Source organism: Anomaloglossus baeobatrachus, chromosome 8, assembly GCF_048569485.1.
Source record: "Anomaloglossus baeobatrachus isolate aAnoBae1 chromosome 8, aAnoBae1.hap1, whole genome shotgun sequence".
NCBI lineage: Eukaryota > Metazoa > Chordata > Amphibia > Anura > Aromobatidae > Anomaloglossus > Anomaloglossus baeobatrachus.
In genome coordinates, this window is record NC_134360.1 from 224103700 (window position 1) to 224123075 (window position 19376).

General features: G+C 44.2%; 1 protein-coding gene across 1 annotated transcript in view; it reads right to left on the reverse strand.

The window, feature by feature from the left end:
• Positions 1-1381: 1381 nt before the first annotated feature.
• GIPC2 (GIPC PDZ domain containing family member 2) overlaps positions 1382-19376 on the reverse strand; it is a 58114-nt gene continuing 40119 nt past the window's right edge. The window contains exons 5-6 of the mRNA XM_075321115.1: positions 12978-13059; positions 1382-2559 (exon numbers count right to left, since the gene is read on the reverse strand). Coding sequence (XP_075177230.1) covers positions 2408-2559; positions 12978-13059 — 234 coding nt within the window. The 3' untranslated portion in view covers positions 1382-2407. The remainder of the gene's footprint in view (positions 2560-12977; positions 13060-19376) is intronic.

Genomic DNA, 19376 nt, shown 5'->3' on the forward strand with positions numbered 1-19376 from the left:
ATGCTGGGGGCCCTATATGGGCCCTCTTTTCTTCCATCCGATAGAGCCAGCAGCTACTGCTGACTACAAACAGTGGAGCTATGCGTGGATGTCTGACCTCCTTCGCACAAAGCCGAAAACTGGTGAGCCAGTGATCCCACTGGGGGTGTATAGCCAGAAGGGGAGGGGCCTTACACTTTTTAGTGTAATTGCTTTGTGTGGCCTCCGGAGGCAGTGCTATACACCCAATCGTCTGGGTCTCCCAATAGAGCGCCGAAGAAATACTATTTATTGCAAAAATAGCAAAAAATTATAATTTTTTAATACTTTAATTGTCGGACTATGTGCGTGTGTAAAGGGACATATGAAACAATTATTTTGATGTCCAAAAAGCATGTTTTCTGCACATAAAAAGCAGGTAAAATGCAGGAATTTGAAGGAATCTTGGTTTTTGCCATTTCTCATTGACTTTAATGTTAGCAAAACGCCCCGAAAATGGCAAAAACAATTGACATGCTGCTTCTTTGAACGCATGGTTTTTGCCACAAAATATGCAAATTAAACGCAGCGTTTAGAAACGCAAAGTGCGGCCTGAAAATCACCATTTTCCATTGACTTTGCTGGAAAATCAAAACGCATGCGTTTTGGCATGAAAAAGGTGTTTCTCAAAACGGACATAAAAAGCAGCAGAAACGCAGGTAAAAACGCAAAGTGGGGTCTTAGCCAAATCTGGGATTTAAAAAAAAACCAACAAAAAAACATATAAAACATTTGTCTTCTTTATGATTCTTTGCTGTTTTTAGCTATAAGAATGACAAGCAAATTGCACCAATATGGCGCTGGCTAATAAAAGAGGAAGGACTGAATTATGGTTCAATCTGCTCAGCGCTCAACATTCACATGTAAAATCCCCTTGTTAAAAGTAGAAAATATGTGTCTTCATCTTTGGGGGACAATTTATTTTTTACTTTACTGGACGTATCTTGGGTTAATAATAATTTTTGCAATTTAGTTTCACTAAAAAATTTGCATCATTTCACTTTTCACAGACTTTTTGTTTCCTGCTGGTTGCAGAATTAGTTAACTGAGAATCCATCAGTGAGCTCTTTTAGGCCTTGTGCAAACAGTGCGGGTTTTTTATGCAGATTGGTGCAGATTGTGACCTAAATCTGCATATCTAACTTCATACCAGGAAAGTGAAAGAGAATTCTGAAGTGCACATGTTGCTTATTTTTTCCTTGCAGAGTATTTTTTTTAACCTTCTTTTTATTAGATTTTAATAACAAAAACTTATAAATCAATAATCATATAATACAATACATTATGATTATGTTAAAATACAAAATTACGGATAATGTATCTCCTCGAATCCCAACCCCCCCTCCTGACCTCCCCCTTTCCTTGCAGATTTGGTGCAGAAAATAATCTGCAGCATGTCAATTGTTGGGGTGTTTTTTTCCTGCGTTTTTTTCCTTCCACTGATTGACGTCATTAAAAAAAAAATGCATGACACAAAAATCCACCAAAAAAATCTCCAAAACGTATGCAATTTTTGGTGCGTTTTTTTCTGCTATACGTTGCAGATTTCATGCAGAAAATTTCTGCAATGTGCACTCATAGCCTTAAAACTGTCATTTTCTGAACTCCTCTGTTTGGATTTCTGACCACAGACCACATAAACTTTAGCGTGTTCATTAATCAGCTGAAAAAAGCCGATTAAAGAGTTACAAGTGCTCACTGATGGATTCTCAGTTAACTCATTGTGCAGCCAGCAATATTCAGCAAAACAAAGAGCTTGTAAAAGCCAAATGGTGCAAACATTTTTACAAAACCCAATTGCAAAAATAATTCTATGAATTTAAGTAAAATATAAATTGCCCCCGATCGCCATGTGCTCGCCTGTAACCTTTTTATTTTTCAAACTGTGTTTTCACTAGCCCTGAAATTGCCAGCCGTGTGCATCCATGGGCTGTGGTTTTTATTTTATCTGAGCTCCATTGAAGTGAATGGAGCTGAGCTGCTATACCAGTCACAACCTGAAGACAGATGTGGCGCTGTTCTTAGAAAAAGGCGACCATGTTTTTCTGGTCCTGGAAAATCCCTTTAATCTCAGTTGCTCCTCTGCTCCGTACACAACATACAATTTGGGGTTTATATACACTCAGTGTGCGCCAATGTGGACATGCCCTTTAAAATCTATGTACAATAGTGGTAGCGGTGCGTGGAGACACACGTGGTGCCTGCGGCACAAACTCACAGATCAGAAGTGCACAGTTTATTCAACGAGACATATGTACAAATATAAACTTTGGTTCGTGGAATTAGTGGATCCTCCGCACATCCCATCCGGGGGGACGCGATTATCAAATGATCATCACAGTCATGTTCAGCAGTAATTAAACTTGATTGGAAATGTTGTTTTTTCACATTAAAGACGTCCTTGTTTCGCGTCTCCGATCGCTCCCCAGACATCAAAGACAAACTCGTCAGGAAAAGCAAAGTCTCCAAGAGCTTCATCCAAGGCCACCGCAAACTCATCCGGATTCTTCTTGTCCCGTCCGGCCTCCACCATGGTCGCAGCTGAGGATGAAAAATAAACAGATACATAAGATACATAAAGTATACAAAAAAGGGAAAATAAAAAGATACATACTGTATACAAAAATATAAAGAAGGAAACCTAAAAAGATACATACAGTATTCAAAAATATAGAAATGAAAAAAGATACATACTGTATACGAAAGATACAAGGAAAATTAAGATACATACTGTATACGAAAGATACAAAAAAGAAAAATAAAAAGAATAAAAAAAATACATACTGTATACAAAAATATAGAAAAGAAAAAAGATACATACTGTATACAAAAGATACAAAAAAATAAATAAAAAGATACTGTATACAAAAGAAAAATAAAAAGATACATACTGTATACGAAAGATACAAAAAAGGAAAATAAAAAGAAAATACATACTGTATACAAAAATATAGAAAAGAAAATTAAAAAGATATATACTGTATACAAAAGATACAAAATAGGAAAATAAAAAGATACATACAGTATACAAAAATATAAAAAAGGAAACATTAAAAAGATACAAACCGTATACAAAAATATAAAAAAGGAAACAGTATACAAAAATATAAAAAATAAAAATAAAAAGATACATACAATATACAAAAATATAGAAAAGAAAAATAAAAAGATACATACAGTATACGAAAAATCTAAAAAAGGGAAAAAGATACATACAGTATTCAAAAGAAACAAATAAGGAAAATAAAACGATACAAAAATATAAAAAAGAAAAAAGATACATACAGTATACGAAAAATCTAAAAAAGGGAAAAAGATACATACAGTATACAAAAATATAGAAAAGAAAAATAAAAAGATACATACAGAATACAAAAGATACAACAAAGGAAACAAAGATACATACAGTATACAAAAATATAGAAAAGGAAACATAAAAAAATGCAGTATACAAAAGAAACAAAAAAGGAAACAAAAGATATACAGTAGAAAAGAAAACATAAAAAGATATAAACAGTATACAAAAGTATAGAGAAGAAAAATAAAAAGATACAAAAAAGGGAAAATAAAAAGATACATACCGTACATTATGCAAAAGATACAAAAAAGGAAACATAAAGAGGTATCCAACCCCCATATCCCCCCGTGATATTATAAACTTTGGGCCCCATTCATTGTTGCACTTGCGCCTGTTTTTCTTTGGTTTATTACTTCTTTGCACCACATACTTCACCTAATCTGAAGTCTATTTTCTTACTTGTTTGTCTATTTTTTTCTGTTTTGTTTTTTTTGTAATCTAGATCTTTACAGAACTTAGTGTAAGAAACAGCAACAAATAGCACAAAACAAAAAAAAGAAAGTGACAAAAATAGTGCAAATTATTAATCGAGAGCTTCATTTTGTTTGTAGTTTATTATTTCTTCATGGTGCGCTGACCACTAGGTGGCAGAGTTTTCCAGCAATCCACCTATGAGACTGCAGCCGATCGGTCCTTATTGCAGTATAAATATGGCATAGAGCGCACTTATTACTGATGGAAGCAATGATGGTTGTCAAGCGAAGTCAGATACAGTCACCGTGATATATATAATCTGAGCTAAATTAAGCAAAAGAAAAACCAGCGATGACCTTGCATGTATTAATATCCCTTAATATAACAGGAAAAACATGATTTCTTTGGGGTAATACAAACCCTTCGGTAATGACGACACCTGGATAACTCACATTGAAGATAACGTGACCTTGAGTTTCCAAATCAGTGAAGAGGCGCAAAATAGTCATATTTTGGTGGAAGCAATAACTAATGTAATAAGCAGTGATATAAAGTCCTCTGGGCCACAGAAACCTACACAGGAACACCGGACAGCGCCACATTGTATGCAGGTCTGTATAATACTGATATGTACAGGGAAATATATATACAGTGTGTCCACCCATATCCTGTCCACCGCCATTAACTTGAGAATGGCGGCAGCTATAGGCATAGAAGTGGTGTCTAGGTATAGTAAAGTATCCATGCGCTACGCAATGAAACCACCTATAGCGCCACCTGGTGGAAAACAACGGAGTTAGCATTTTTATCTCGAAAACAGATCGAGATACAGAAAAAAAGTGAATTACAAAGTTGTAGGGCATCATCAATTCAATACGAATCGTCACCTTGCATACAGAAATGCTATGATTACAACGTGTAAAACTCACAAGGCTGCGGACGTGAAGCGATACCTCATGGAGACCGTCCTACAAGTCATTGGGTATGGTGGCTGCATGGAGTGGCCTCCGCTCACCTGACCTGACCCCATTGGACTTCTTTCTGTGAGGTCACATCAAACAGCAGGTGTATGCGACCCCTCCACCAACATTGCAGGACCTACGACGACGTATCACAGATGCTTGTGCAAACGTGTCACCTACCATATTGCACAGCGTGAAGCAAGATACAGTATGCTGTGCAGAGCCCAGATGTGCATTGCAGCTGACGGGGGCCACTTTGAGCATCAAAGTTAAATGAGCGCCATATGCGTGACCAGCATTCAATGATTTGGGGGGTCATGGGTTTCATGTCATAGCATTTCTGTATGCAAGGTGTCGATTCGTATTGAATTGATGATGTCCTACAACTTTGAAATTCACTTTTTTTTTTCTCTATCTCGTTCTGTTTTCGAGATAAAAATGCTAACTTTGTTGTTTTCCAACAGGTGGCGCTAAAGGTGGTTTCATTGCGTAGCGCATGGCTACTTTACTATACCTAGACACCACTTCTATGCCTATAGCTGCCGCCGTTCTCAAGTTAATGGCGGTGGACACAATATGGGTGGACACACTGTATTACTGCTGTCATCCATACAGCTGTATAGTCCCACCATACACAGCCCAGTGTACAAAGACCACATAATACCACCATATACAGCCCATGTAATACTACTGTACAGTCCACGTAATACTGCCATACAAAGGATGACATAATGCCACCATATGCCCAAATAATACCAACTCGTACAGTCTCCATAGTACTGTCACACATCGCCCATGTAATATCAGTATTCAAAATAATTCTGAACCCTGGAAATCATCTCAGATCAGGCTCCAAAGCTAAGGCCAGTCACAGCTGCGGGTGATTTCATATAGACACATGAAGCTCTATCAGCCCCTGAGCTGGGGGCCACTATTAATGAGGGGGCAAGTTGTGATCAGCATTTGACAGTAATATGACACTCGGTGCTGCAGCCGCCTCCTGTGTACAGCAGTATATGGTCACTGTGTGGACCGTATGGTGCTCACTCACAGGCTCCCCCTAGTGGTGGCAGCGGGCAGTCAGACTTTTCCCTTGATGCACCTGCGGGGGGTTTGAGACCCCGGAGTTCAGCGATCACTGATTATAGAGAGGAGACGTTCCTGTAAGGGAAAATCTCCGGAGCACAGAGAAAACGTATTACAGCTGTGAAATCACTATCTCCGCCATCACAGATCACATTAAATGAGGACATTTTACAAAACATTGAATTATAAGGAGATGATTTGCAGAAATTCCATCATTGTGGTGCATTCGCTGCTCGCTAGCTGCTTAATGTCACCAATTTCCATTTTAAGTGGTCTCGGGGCCAATAAGAGTTCAATGTGCGATCCCTGACTGCAGTAATGTCATTACACCAGGACGGAGTCCGCAGAGGTGGTCACTGACCCGGGAGAAGACGAAGGCTGAAATAGAAGAATCGTCTGCAGATAATATGGAGAAGAAGCTAATGACCCTCTGGAAGCGTCTGCACTGGAGCCGAGCACCGGCATCGCCTGCTCCTGACACCTTACTTTCCCTATCCAGCTGTGCCCCGGACTGTTAGAAAGTAAAGGGGCGCACAGGAGATTAGGGTGACCGGCAATAATGGGGATAGGGGGTATGAGCCTGCACAGTATATGAGGTGACTATGGATGTGCTGTATAATAAAAGAATGTAACTGCACTGTATATGAGAAGACTGCGGCTGCACTGTGTATAAGGAGACAGCAGCTTAACTGTATGTGGAGAATGAAGCTGCACTGTATATGAGAAGACAGTAACCATACGGCACATGAGAAGAGTGTGTCTGCACTGTATATGAGACTGCACTGTGTATGAGGATATTGTTGCTGCACTGTATATAATGAGACTGTGACTGCACTGCATATGAGGAGAATGTGGCTGCAATGTATAGGAGAATGTAGCTGCACTGTATATGAGGTGACTGTGACTGCACTATATAGGAGGGGAATGTGACTATGCTGCATATGAGGAGACTGTGGCAGCACTGTATAGGAAGAGAATGTGACTGCACTGTATATACAGAGAATGTGTCTACACTGTATATGAGGGGAGTGTGACTGCACTGTTTATACAGAGAATGTGTCTGCACTGTATATGAGGATACTGTGGCAGCACTGTATAGGAAGAGAATGTGACTGCACTGTATATACAGAGAATGTGTCTACACTGTATATGAGGGGAATGTGTCTGCACTGTATATGAGGGGAGTGTGACTGCACTGTATAGGAGGAGAATGTGACTGCACTGTATATACAGAGAATGTGTCTACACTGTATATGAGGGGAATGTGTCTGCACTGTATATGAGGGGAGTGTGACTGCACTGTATAGGAGGAGAATGTGACTGCACTGTGTATACAGAGAATGTGTCTACACTGTATATGAGGGGAATGTGTCTGCACTGTATATGAGGGGAGTGTGACTGCACTGTATAGGAGGAGAATGTGACTGCACTGTGTATACAGAGAATGTGTCTACACTGTATATGAGGGGAATGTGTCTGCACTGTATATGAGAAGACAGTAACCATACGGTACATGAGAAGAGTGTGTCTGCACTGTATATGAGACTGCACTGTGTATGAGGATATTGTTGCTGCACTGTATATAATGAGACTGTGACTGCACTGCATATGAGGAGAATGTGGCTGCAATGTATAGGAGAATGTGGCTGCACTGTATATGAGGTGACTGTGACTGCACTATATAGGAGGGGAATGTGACTATGCTGCATATGAGGAGACTGTGGCAGCACTGTATAGGAAGAGAATGTGACTGCACTGTATATACAGAGAATGTGTCTACACTGTATATGAGGGGAATGTGTCTGCACTGTATATGAGGGGAGTGTGACTGCACTGTATAGGAGGAGAATGTGACTGCACTGTGTATACAGAGAATGTGTCTACACTGTATATGAGGGGAATGTGTCTGCACTGTATATGAGGGGAGTGTGACTGCACTGTATAGGAGGAGAATGTGACTGCACTGTGTATACAGAGAATGTGTCTGCACTGTATATGAGGGGAGTGTGACTGCACTGTATAGGAGGAGAATGTGACTGCACTGTGTATACAGAGAATGTGACTGCACTGTGTATACAGAGAATGTGTCTGCACTGTATATGAGGGGAGTGTGACTGCACTGTGTAGGAAGAGAATGTGACTGCACTGTGTATACAGAGAATGTGTCTGCACTGTATATGAGGGGAGTGTGACTGCACTGTATAGGAGGAGAATGTGACTGCACTGTATATACAGAGAATGTGTCTGCACTGTATATGAGGGGAGTGTGATTGCACTGTATAGGAGGAGAATATGACTGCACTGTATATACAGAGAATGTGTCTGCACTTCATATGAGGGGAGTGTGACTGTACTGTATATGAGGGGAGTGTGACTGCACTGTATATGAGGGGAGTGTGACTGCACTGTGTAGGAGAATGTGACTGCACTGTATATACAGAGAATGTGACTGCACTGTATATACAGAGAATGTGACTGCACTGTATATGAGGGGAGTGTGACTGCACTGTATATGAGGAGAATGGGACTGCACTGTATATACAGAGAATGTGTCTGCACTGTATATGAGGGGAGTGTGACTGCACTGTGTAGGAGGAGAATGTGACTGCACTGTATATACAGAGAATGTGTCTACACTGTATATGAGGGGAGTGTGACTGCACTGTGTAGGAGGAGCATGTGACTGCACTATACTTAGGGCTGCACTGTATGTGAGGGGAGTGTGACTGCACTGTGTAGGAGGAGCATGTGACTGCACTATACTTAGGGCTGCACTGTATATGAGGGGAGTGTGACTGCACTGTATGTGAGGGGAGTGTGACTGCAATGTGTAGGAGGAGCATGTGACTGCACTATACTTAGGGCTGCACTGTATATGAGGGGAGTGTGACTGCACTGTATATGAGGGGAGTGTGACTGCACTGTATATGAGGGGAGTGTGACTGCACTGTATGTGAGGGGAGTGTGACTGCAATGTGTAGGAGGAGCATGTGACTGCACTATACTTAGGGCTGCACTGTATATGAGGGGAGTGTGACTGCACTGTATATGAGGGGAGTGTGACTGCACTGTATATGAGGGGAGTGTGACTGCACTGTATATGAGGGGAGTGTGACTGCACTGTATATGAGGGGAGTGTGACTGCACTGTATATGAGGGGAGTGTGACTGCACTGTATATGAGGGGAGTGTGACTGCACTGTATATGAGGGGAGTGTGACTGCACTGTATATGAGGGGAGTGTGACTGCACTGTATATGAGGGGAGTGTGACTGCACTGTATATGATGGGAGTGTGGCTGCACTGTATATGAGGGGAGTGTGACTGCACTGTGTAGGAGGAGAATGTGACTGCACTATACTTAGGGCTGCACTGTATATGAGGTGCATTTGGCTGTTTATAATCTGGGATTCTACTTTTGCAGGGAATGTGGCAGATTCCGTGGTCGGGTTATGTACATCCCTATTAGGCTATGTGCACATGCTGCAGATTTGGGGCAGAAATTTTCTGCACCAGATCTGCACGCTGTGGCAAAAAATGCGTCAAAAGCGGATGTGGATTTGATGCTGTTTTGATGCGGTTTTGATGATAGCCCAAAAACTATCAACAAAGTCAATGAATTGAAGTCAATGGGTGAAAAAACGCTGCTAAACCGGACCAATAATTGACATGCTGCAGACTTTTTCTGCATCAAAATATGTGCCAAAATTGCGCAGAAAAAAATGCACCGTGTGCACAGCAAATCTAAAATCCCATAGACTTTGCTGACTTCAGGAGAGGCATGCAGATTTTAAAAAAACTGTCAAAAACTGCATCAAAAACTGTAGTGTGTGCACAGGGCCTTAATGTGACTAGAAGGTGGATGTGCAGTGGCTGCTATCAGAAGATGGAGCAGCTCCAGAAATGAGCATTGCCTCCACCGGCAGCGGGAGCAGTTGATTGGCGGGTGCCAGGCTTCAGACCCAGCAGATCGGACATTGACGCCCTATCCCAAGTATAGGCCATTAATATAAATATAGTGGATAACCTCAGAGGAGATCTCATTTATATGTATAAATACATGTGTGGTCAATATAAAGGACTGGCACATGACTTATTTCTTCCGAAGACAATACTAAGGACCAGGGGTCATTCACTGCGAGTGGAAGAAAAGCGATTCCAGCAGCTAAATAGGAAAGGGTTCTTTACAGTTAGAGCAGTCAGACTGTGGAATGCCGACCACAAGAGGTAGTAATGGCAGATACTATAACAGCTTTATATCAGGGCTGGATGATTTCCTCACTACACAACATTGTTGGTTATAAATGACTTAGTGACCAAATGTAGAACTGGTGGAGGAAGAGGGAACTAGATGGACCGAGGTCTTTTTTCAACCTAAGTAACTATGTAACCTCTTTAATGGGGGGGATCAGGACATGCACTCGGTGCATATGGCTGTAGCCAGACTATTTATCTGCAGGGTTAGGACACAACTCCATCTTTGCCCGGAATGGAGGAAAGCCAAAAGACAGAAAGACGAGAAACAAGCATCCATTCCATGACTCCGGACATCAGAGGGGCAATAGGAGGGGGCGTTCTGCTTTACAAGGACCTATGACAAGTTCTACAATCAGGAATCCACATTGGTTTTATTGTTTTAACCCCAATCATGTCGTGCGGTCCGGATTGTGCAATGTCCACACCTTCTCCCTGGAGTGAAATATTTGGCACCTGAATGCACAACCTTCCCCCACTAGGTGGCAGCACAGAACAGCTTTGGAATATGACTATATGAGAAGATGAATGTAATTTATTACAGAACCCGAGACCGTGGTGCACAAAACATTGAAATCTTCACTGATGATAGGGTTAACGGAGCAGGCGGGTGCTCACATAGTGTAAAGTCTGCTGGGAGTGACAACGCTTCACGACACCCCACCCTAGGGTGACAGGGTCACGGTCACATCGGCCCCTGGAGAAGATTCTGCATCAGTCATGTCCCGTACGTCATGTCATTGTAACCAAAGACCCCCATGGCATCCGTGCTGGATCAGGGGGCACTGAAGGGGATAGTACTGAATGCTTTGTGGAGGTGGGAGTAGAATATTTGCTGCTTATTTTTTCCCAAAGTTTTAGAACACACCCAGTTGCTAAGCTTGTAATGCTAATATTTTGAAGCTAAAACAAACATTGCAGGTAAACAACTGCACGCATTGCTATAATCTGTGTGATAACCCTTACATCACGCTATCTTCAGATTACATAGCAAAAACCTGCTGACAGATCAGTGTTAGGTGACTGCGTCCTCTTCAGCCTGGCAGTGAGATACGTTTCTCTACTATGCAGCGAGTGGCAACACAAACACAAAAATTCTTCTTCCAGCCCAAAATCCTTTCCATGTGTGAGATGTGATGACTTGGATTGAAGCTTTGTGCACTGTGGTGGTCCCTGCGGCTAACACGATCTTTCTGGTGCCCCGGCCGCAGTGGAGATGGTGGTGTCATGTAGAATCCACCACCCTGAGATTCTCAGATTTTGGGGGACATCGTTCATTGGAGACATATGTGACACCCCTGGACTAGTCAGGTCGTCACAGGGTACTGCACGCTCTTTTTTCTTAGTGCAGGACTCAACCCCCCCCTTGGTTCTGGGTTCCCAACCTATGTTACTGCCTCCATCAGCATCCAAATTCCCAACCACATCTGACACCACACCCTGTCAGACCCACCAGTGGGCTGCTGAGCTGAATTAGAGCCATCCACCTAGGGGTCAGGCAGACTGGTGGGAGGGAAGAAGTGAGTTCTCTAGTAGCCCTCGAGTAGTAAGGAGCTGGGGGAGTTTGTGGCTACCTGGGAGTGGAAGGTTGGGTTGCAGACGATGGTCTTGTCCCGGAGGAGTCGGAGACCCGGTCGCAGGGTATTGAGGCTGGGTGCCTGGACCTAGTCTTGGAGGACGGTCACCAGCTCAAGTTCAATAGCCTGTCCGGGACCGAAAGCACGGCGGGGTACTGGACCCTAGGTCGGGGAGTAGCTTCAGGCCACCCGGCAATTAACCTGTGGAGGATAGTGACTTTATGGACTGTCCCCAAGAAGCTCAGAGATCAGGGGCACTAGCGCAACGAGGGGGATAGGGCTTTCCAAACCAAGCAGCCCATTGAAATCCCACGTGTGAGCCCTTGAGAGCACAGCTCTTTTATCCCAAAAAGGAGAGAGTGGGGCCCGGACAGCTTTATGCCTACGGACCACACGGACACTTTACAATTTGTGCACGGAGGTAGGCTCCGGACCATCAGGCTGTGCTACAGGGGACGGATACCCAGACGGGCTCCCCCAAGAGGGCAGTGGCGTCCAGAGACTTGGTTCACCTTGTTGTCAGCGTCTTCTTTGCCGCTGCACCATCACCAAAGTTGCCTGAGTGAGTACATGAGCCTCCCCTGCTCCCAGCTAGCCCTGCGCACCCCCGCTCCACCATCATCCAGAGTCCCGGGGCCTCCCCTACCCGTGGAGGGAACGTCATCTGGCTGCCCCACTCCATCTCCCACGGGTACTCCCAACGGCAGCGGCGGTACTCCCCTTACTGCGAACCACGGGTGGCGTCACAAACTATTATCCCCTGTAAATAGCCCCCTTTTCATTTTGAGAGTGGCTGCGAGCCCCTGGGGCCGGAGACCCTCGAGCTACAGCGGTGACCCCGGATCTGAGCGGTTCGGCCGCTGCAGGGGCGGCACACATACTGAGGTGGAGGTGGACTGTACCTATGTCTTCAGATCACATCGGAAAGAAGGTTTTCTGAGACCCTTAGTAACATCCCAGATCGGGAACTTGTAAAGTCCTACAACCGGGTTTGATTTGTGGTCGGATCGGTGCCATGTGTTTCTCTTGGCCTAGAATGCGCTGATAATACTCGCCGGCGGCTGTGATATCACCGTATTCACAGGGAAAATGCGGAGAATTCTCCACGTCTCCGTCTCATATTTACCATTTCTAGGCTCAGTATTTCCCCTTCAGAACCTCCAGATTGCCTAAAACCACATATTAATAATATATGTACGAGCAAAGCGATTCCCGGAGCGGAGCCGTGCAGCCGGGGACGGGGGCGGCCGTAATAACCATGGGATTATGGAGACCTTTCAATCTCATTGCTCCGAGATGAAACACTCACCCAGCTCAATATCGCGGATGCCCATGTAGCTCTCCAGAAGGTCGTCCACTTTTTTGATTGCCTTTTCTTCGAATGCATTCGGCTAAAAGGGAAAAAGAGCAACAGACGGTGAGGGACGAAAATGGATTATTACATCTCGACTTCCACAGCAGAGGTGGCTGGAAGCCAAGAGGATCGGCGTAAAATACCGTAACACCACTGCCTACAGCAAAAAAGCGTAAAATAGCAAAACAAATAGTAAGGCTGACCACGAGCGCTCATAAAAATATACACACCATTACATAGTACAGAAAGGCCTTAAAGGGATAGGACGCAGGAAACTGACCACGAGCGCTCATAAAAATATACAATACACACCATTACATAGTACAGAAAGGCCTTAAAGGGATAGGGCACAGGAGACTGACCACGAGCGCTCATAAAAATATACACACCATTACACAGTACAGAAGGGCCTTAAAGGGATAGGACGCAGGAAACTGACCACGAGCGCTCATAAAAATATACACACCATTACATAGTACAGAAAGGCCTTAAAGGGATAGGACGCAGGAAACTGACCACGAGCGCTCATAAAAATATACAATACACACCATTACATAGTACAGAAGGGCCTTAAAGGGCTAGGGCACAGGAGACTGACCATGAGCGCTCATAAAAATATACAATACACACCATTACACAGTACAGAAGGGCCTTAAAGGGATAGGGCACAGGAAACTGACCACGAGCGCTCATAAAAATATACACACCATTACATAGTACAAAGGGGCCTTAAAGGGATAGGACGCAGGAGACTGACCACGAGCGCTCATAAAAATATACACACCATTACATAGTACAGAAGGGCCTTAAAGGGATAGGGCACAGGAGACTGACCATGAGTGCTCATAAAAATATACACACCATTACACAGTACAGAAAGGCCTTAAAGGGATAGGGCACAGGAGACTGACCACGAGCGCTCATAAAAATATACACACCATTACACAGTACAAAGGGGCCTTAAAGGGATAGGACGCAGGAGACTGACCACGAGCGCTCATAAAAATATACACACCATTACATAGTACAGAAGGGCCTTAAAGGGATAGGGCACAGGAGACTGACCATGAGCGCTCATAAAAATATACACACCATTACACAGTACAGAAAGGCCTTAAAGGGATAGGGCACAGGAGACTGACCACGAGCGCTCATAAAAATATACAATACACACCATTACATAGTACAGAAAGGCCTTAAAGGGATAGGGCACAGGAGACTGACCACGAGCGCTCATAAAAATATACAATACACACCATTACACAGTACAGAAGGGCCTTAAAGGGATAGGACGCAGGAAACTGACCACGAGCGCTCATAAAAATATACAATACACACCATTACATAGTACAGAAAGGCCTTAAAGGGATAGGGCACAGGAGACTGACCACGAGCGCTCATAAAAATATACACGCCATTACATAGTACAGAAGGGCCTTAAAGGGATAGGGCACAGAAGACTGACCACGAGCGCTCATAAAAATATACACACCATTACATAGTACAGAGGAGCCTTAAAGGGATAGGACGCAGGAGACTGACCACGAGCGCTCATAAAAATATACACACCATTACATAGTACATAAGGGCCTTAAAGGGATAGGGCACAGGAGACTGACCACGAGCGCTCATAAAAATATACACACCATTACACAGTACAGAAGGGCCTTAAAGGGATAGGACGCAGGAAACTGACCACGAGCGCTCATAAAAATATACACACCATTACATAGTACAGAAAGGCCTTAAAGGGATAGGACGCAGGAAACTGACCACGAGCGCTCATAAAAATATACAATACACACCATTACATAGTACAGAAGGGCCTTAAAGGGCTAGGGCACAGGAGACTGACCATGAGCGCTCATAAAAATATACAATACACACCATTACACAGTACAGAAGGGCCTTAAAGGGATAGGGCACAGGAAACTGACCACGAGCGCTCATAAAAATATACACACCATTACATAGTACAAAGGGGCCTTAAAGGGATAGGACGCAGGAGACTGACCACGAGCGCTCATAAAAATATACACACCATTACATAGTACAGAAGGGCCTTAAAGGGATAGGGCACAGGAGACTGACCATGAGTGCTCATAAAAATATACACACCATTACACAGTACAGAAAGGCCTTAAAGGGATAGGGCACAGGAGACTGACCACGAGCGCTCATAAAAATATACACACCATTACACAGTACAAAGGGGCCTTAAAGGGATAGGACGCAGGAGACTGACCACGAGCGCTCATAAAAATATACACACCATTACATAGTACAGAAGGGCCTTAAAGGGATAGGGCACAGGAGACTGACCATGAGCGCTCATAAAAATATACACACCATTACACAGTACAGAAAGGCCTTAAAGGGATAGGGCACAGGAGACTGACCACGAGCGCTCATAAAAATATACAATACACACCATTACATAGTACAGAAAGGCCTTAAAGGGATAGGGCACAGGAGACTGACCACGAGCGCTCATAAAAATATACAATACACACCATTACACAGTACAGAAGGGCCTTAAAGGGATAGGACGCAGGAAACTGACCACGAGCGCTCATAAAAATATACAATACACACCATTACATAGTACAGAAAGGCCTTAAAGGGATAGGGCACAGGAGACTGACCACGAGCGCTCATAAAAATATACACACCATTACACAGTACAGAAGGGCCTTAAAGGGATAGGACGCAGGAAACTGACCATGAGCGCTCATAAAAATATACACACCATTACATAGTACAGAGGAGCCTTAAAGGGATAGGTCGCAGGAAACTGACCACGAGCGCTCATAAAAATATACACACCATTACATAGTACAGAGGAGCCTTAAAGGGATAGGTCGCAGGAAACTGACCACGAGCGCTCATAAAAATATACACACCATTACATAGTACAGAAGGGCCTTAAAGGGATAGGACGCAGGAGACTGACCACGAGCGCTCATAAAAATATACACACCATTACATAGTACAGAAAGGCCTTAAAGGGATAGGGCACAGGAGACTGACCACGAACGCTCATAAAAATATACACGCCATTACATAGTACAGAAGGGCCTTAAAGGGATAGGACGCAGGAAACTGACCATGAGCGCTCATAAAAATATACACACCATTACATAGTACAGAGGAGCCTTAAAGGGATAGGTCGCAGGAAACTGACCACGAGCGCTCATAAAAATATACACACCATTACATAGTACAGAAGGGCCTTAAAGGGATAGGACGCAGGAAATTGACCACGAGCACTCATAAAAATATACACACAATTACATGGTACAGAGGGGCATTAAAGGGATAGGGTGCAGGAGACTGACCACGAGCACTCAAAAATATACACACCATTACATAGTACGGTACAGAGGGGCATTAAAGGGATCGGGCGCAGGAGACTGACCACGAGCGCTCATAAAAATTAGCTTTCACATAAAAATATACACACCATTACATAGTACAGAGGGGCCTTAAAGGGATAGGACGCAGGAAACGGACCACGAGCGCTCATCAAAATATACACACCATTACATAGTACAGAAGGGCCTTAAAGGGATAGGGCACAGGAGACTGACCACAAGCGCTCATAAAAATATACACACCATTACATAGTACAGAAGGGCCTTAAAGGGATAGGGCACAGGAGACTGACCACGAGCGCTCATAAAAATATACACACCATTACATACTACATAAGGGCCTTAAAGGGATAGGGCACAGGAGACTAACCACGAGCGCTCAGAGATGTACACACCATTACATAGTTCAGAGGAGCCTTAAAGAGATAGGGGTCAGGCCTGGCTTTGGTCATTCCCTTTGCAACAAACTGTGAATTATTACCCTTAAAAGGGGTTTTCCATGCTCCTTTAAGACGTAGCAGTGTAAAAGGATGTGTATTAAAGAAAAAGGACGCCATACTTACCCCCAAAATTCCTCCCTTTTCACTCTCATGCTGCCACTTGAATAGTCTCTGATGATTCGGCAGAGACTGGTCCTGAAGTCACCAGTAGACCCCGCAGTCAGGTCACAGGTGGTCTCGGCACAGTATGGAGCGGCAGCACTGGATGGGGTGGATGGATTCAGGGGGTAAGTATGGCTTCTTTATTTCCCTGTCAGCCATTATGCTGTAATGTACGGGGGTGTAAGGCTCTGCCGCCCCTACCCTGCCATCCACTGTTTATTGGGGTAAAAATCTGATGGCATGAGATGAATAATGTGAAGATATTGCGTTTCAGTGTACACTGAGGCCATCTAGTGGCCGGGCTTTGAATAACTGCTTCTGGTTCCTTATAGGTAGTGACTGGGGGCTTTGTTCATGGGCGGACATATCATTGGTGCAGCCGCACAGAGGCCCAGGTGGTAAGGGGCCACATCCGCCTCTAAAGCAGGTAGAATTGTACATTTTGATGAGCTCTTGGTCTGCAAACAGTCATGATATTGTTCTTGAACAGGGGCCCTTTTCTGTCTGTGTCCACCCATGCATCCTCTCAAGGATGGAGTATAGTGGTAGAAAATAGGCAGCCGCCATGTTGAGTGAGGAGTAGTGGAGGAAAAGGAAAACAGTAAAGCTTTATCTGTGGGAGGTGAGGCGAGTATAGTGGACCAGATCGAATTCAAATGGATCCGCTGGATCAACCCCGGGCCCTGGACACACAGGAACGAAGTGGGCAAAGTGGCCAGTCATCCACATCTTACCAGGGCTGGTCTCTAAGGAGAATGTCCCCGGCCACTCCCTGGTGTCCCCTTTTAAGACCCTATTAACTAAGGGCCGGGCAAAAGGGCCCAAAACACAAGAGTGAACGAGCTCCATCCCACAGCTGTCCACATGGTTTCTAGAAGATAAATCCCTGTTGGTGGGACGGGACAGTAAGGACTACGTGACTTTACTGGGCGGACTCAAAGTGAGGTGGGAAAATGAGGAACTTCAGAGTAATAGAGGAAATACCGGAGCCAAGGAAGCGGGCCACATGTAACCTGCAAAGTATTGTGAACTGTGCAGCCCCTGTAACGCTAAAAAAGAAGAATGGCCGTAATATACCTAATCTGCATGTAATACGTGATGTTACAAGTGAAGTGTTTAAGAGTATGGACTCCATGTCTGAATTGTCCCTGAGAGGAGGTGTCATGATTCATGCCTGGCTCAGTCGCTGCTGAGCCTTTGCTTGTATCCTATCCTAGGGTTACAGGTCATGGGAGGGGTTAATTCCATTCTGTCTCGTTCTGGAGGACAGGCCGCTATATCCTGGCACTGCTCCTCCAGAACATCGCCAGTAATAGTTCCTGCTTTGCAGTGTTCATGCCTGGCTCCTGTGAGTTTACCTTGATCTGTCCTGCCTCCCTGCTACCTTGTCCAGTCCCGTGTAATCCTCTCTGTTCATCCATTCCGTTCCCAGACTCCCCGATCCTGGCTGTTATTTATCCTAATCCTGTCTGTCTTACCCTGGTCCCGACCCGTGACTTCTCACCCTCGTATGTTACTTTGACTTCCCGGCCTCCGACCTGTATCTTCGTTTTTGACCTTGGCTCAGTCTCTCCCTGCTGCTGTTTACGTGACCTCCTTCTGAACCTTGGCTATAATCTGACCACGTCCAGCTTTCTCCTGTGCTAGGAGACCTCCTGTTGCACACCCAGCTTGCTGACTACTCTATTGCCCTCTAGTGGTTAGTCATCTAACTGTGCACTGAAGCTATTCCTCATGTTAGTTTCAGTGTTTCTCTAGTCAATGTGACAGGAGGTAATCAAAACCAATCCCTCTGCACTGTGGAGGTGGACAGAGTGCAGACTGACCATTCAGCACTGCGCAGCAGCTGGGGCTCGCCCTTGCCCGTGACTACGGCCCTGCGCCACCCCCACAACATAAAGAAGGAGGGGTGGGGGGATGCAGCTGCAGCTTCACTCTCTGTGATATGCTGTAAAGAAGTGGAAGATGCAGCTGCAGATCCTCTCTTTTTAAAAATGTTGCTGTGATGAATGGAAAGTGGGGGAAGCAGCTGCAGATTCAATGAAATAGCATGCTGTGAGAGGGGAGAAGGGGCAGCCGTGGGGAAACAATACCAGGGAGAGTCATGAAGATTATTATTATTAATTATTATTATTATTATTATTATTATTATTATTATTATTAAGATGCGGGATTCTACCTGTACTGACTGTAGTTAATGTTATTCCCACACTTTATAGTTTATCACTGAGGGCCCGGAGCGATCATCCTCAGAAGCAGAATTCACAGCACAGACCGTGCTCAGAGATTATCTCCAGCATCTGAAGAAGACGTGACTTTTCTTACAGGTACTGAACACAGCGACCTAGAAAAGCAACACCGGAGCTGTGGAAAACTCA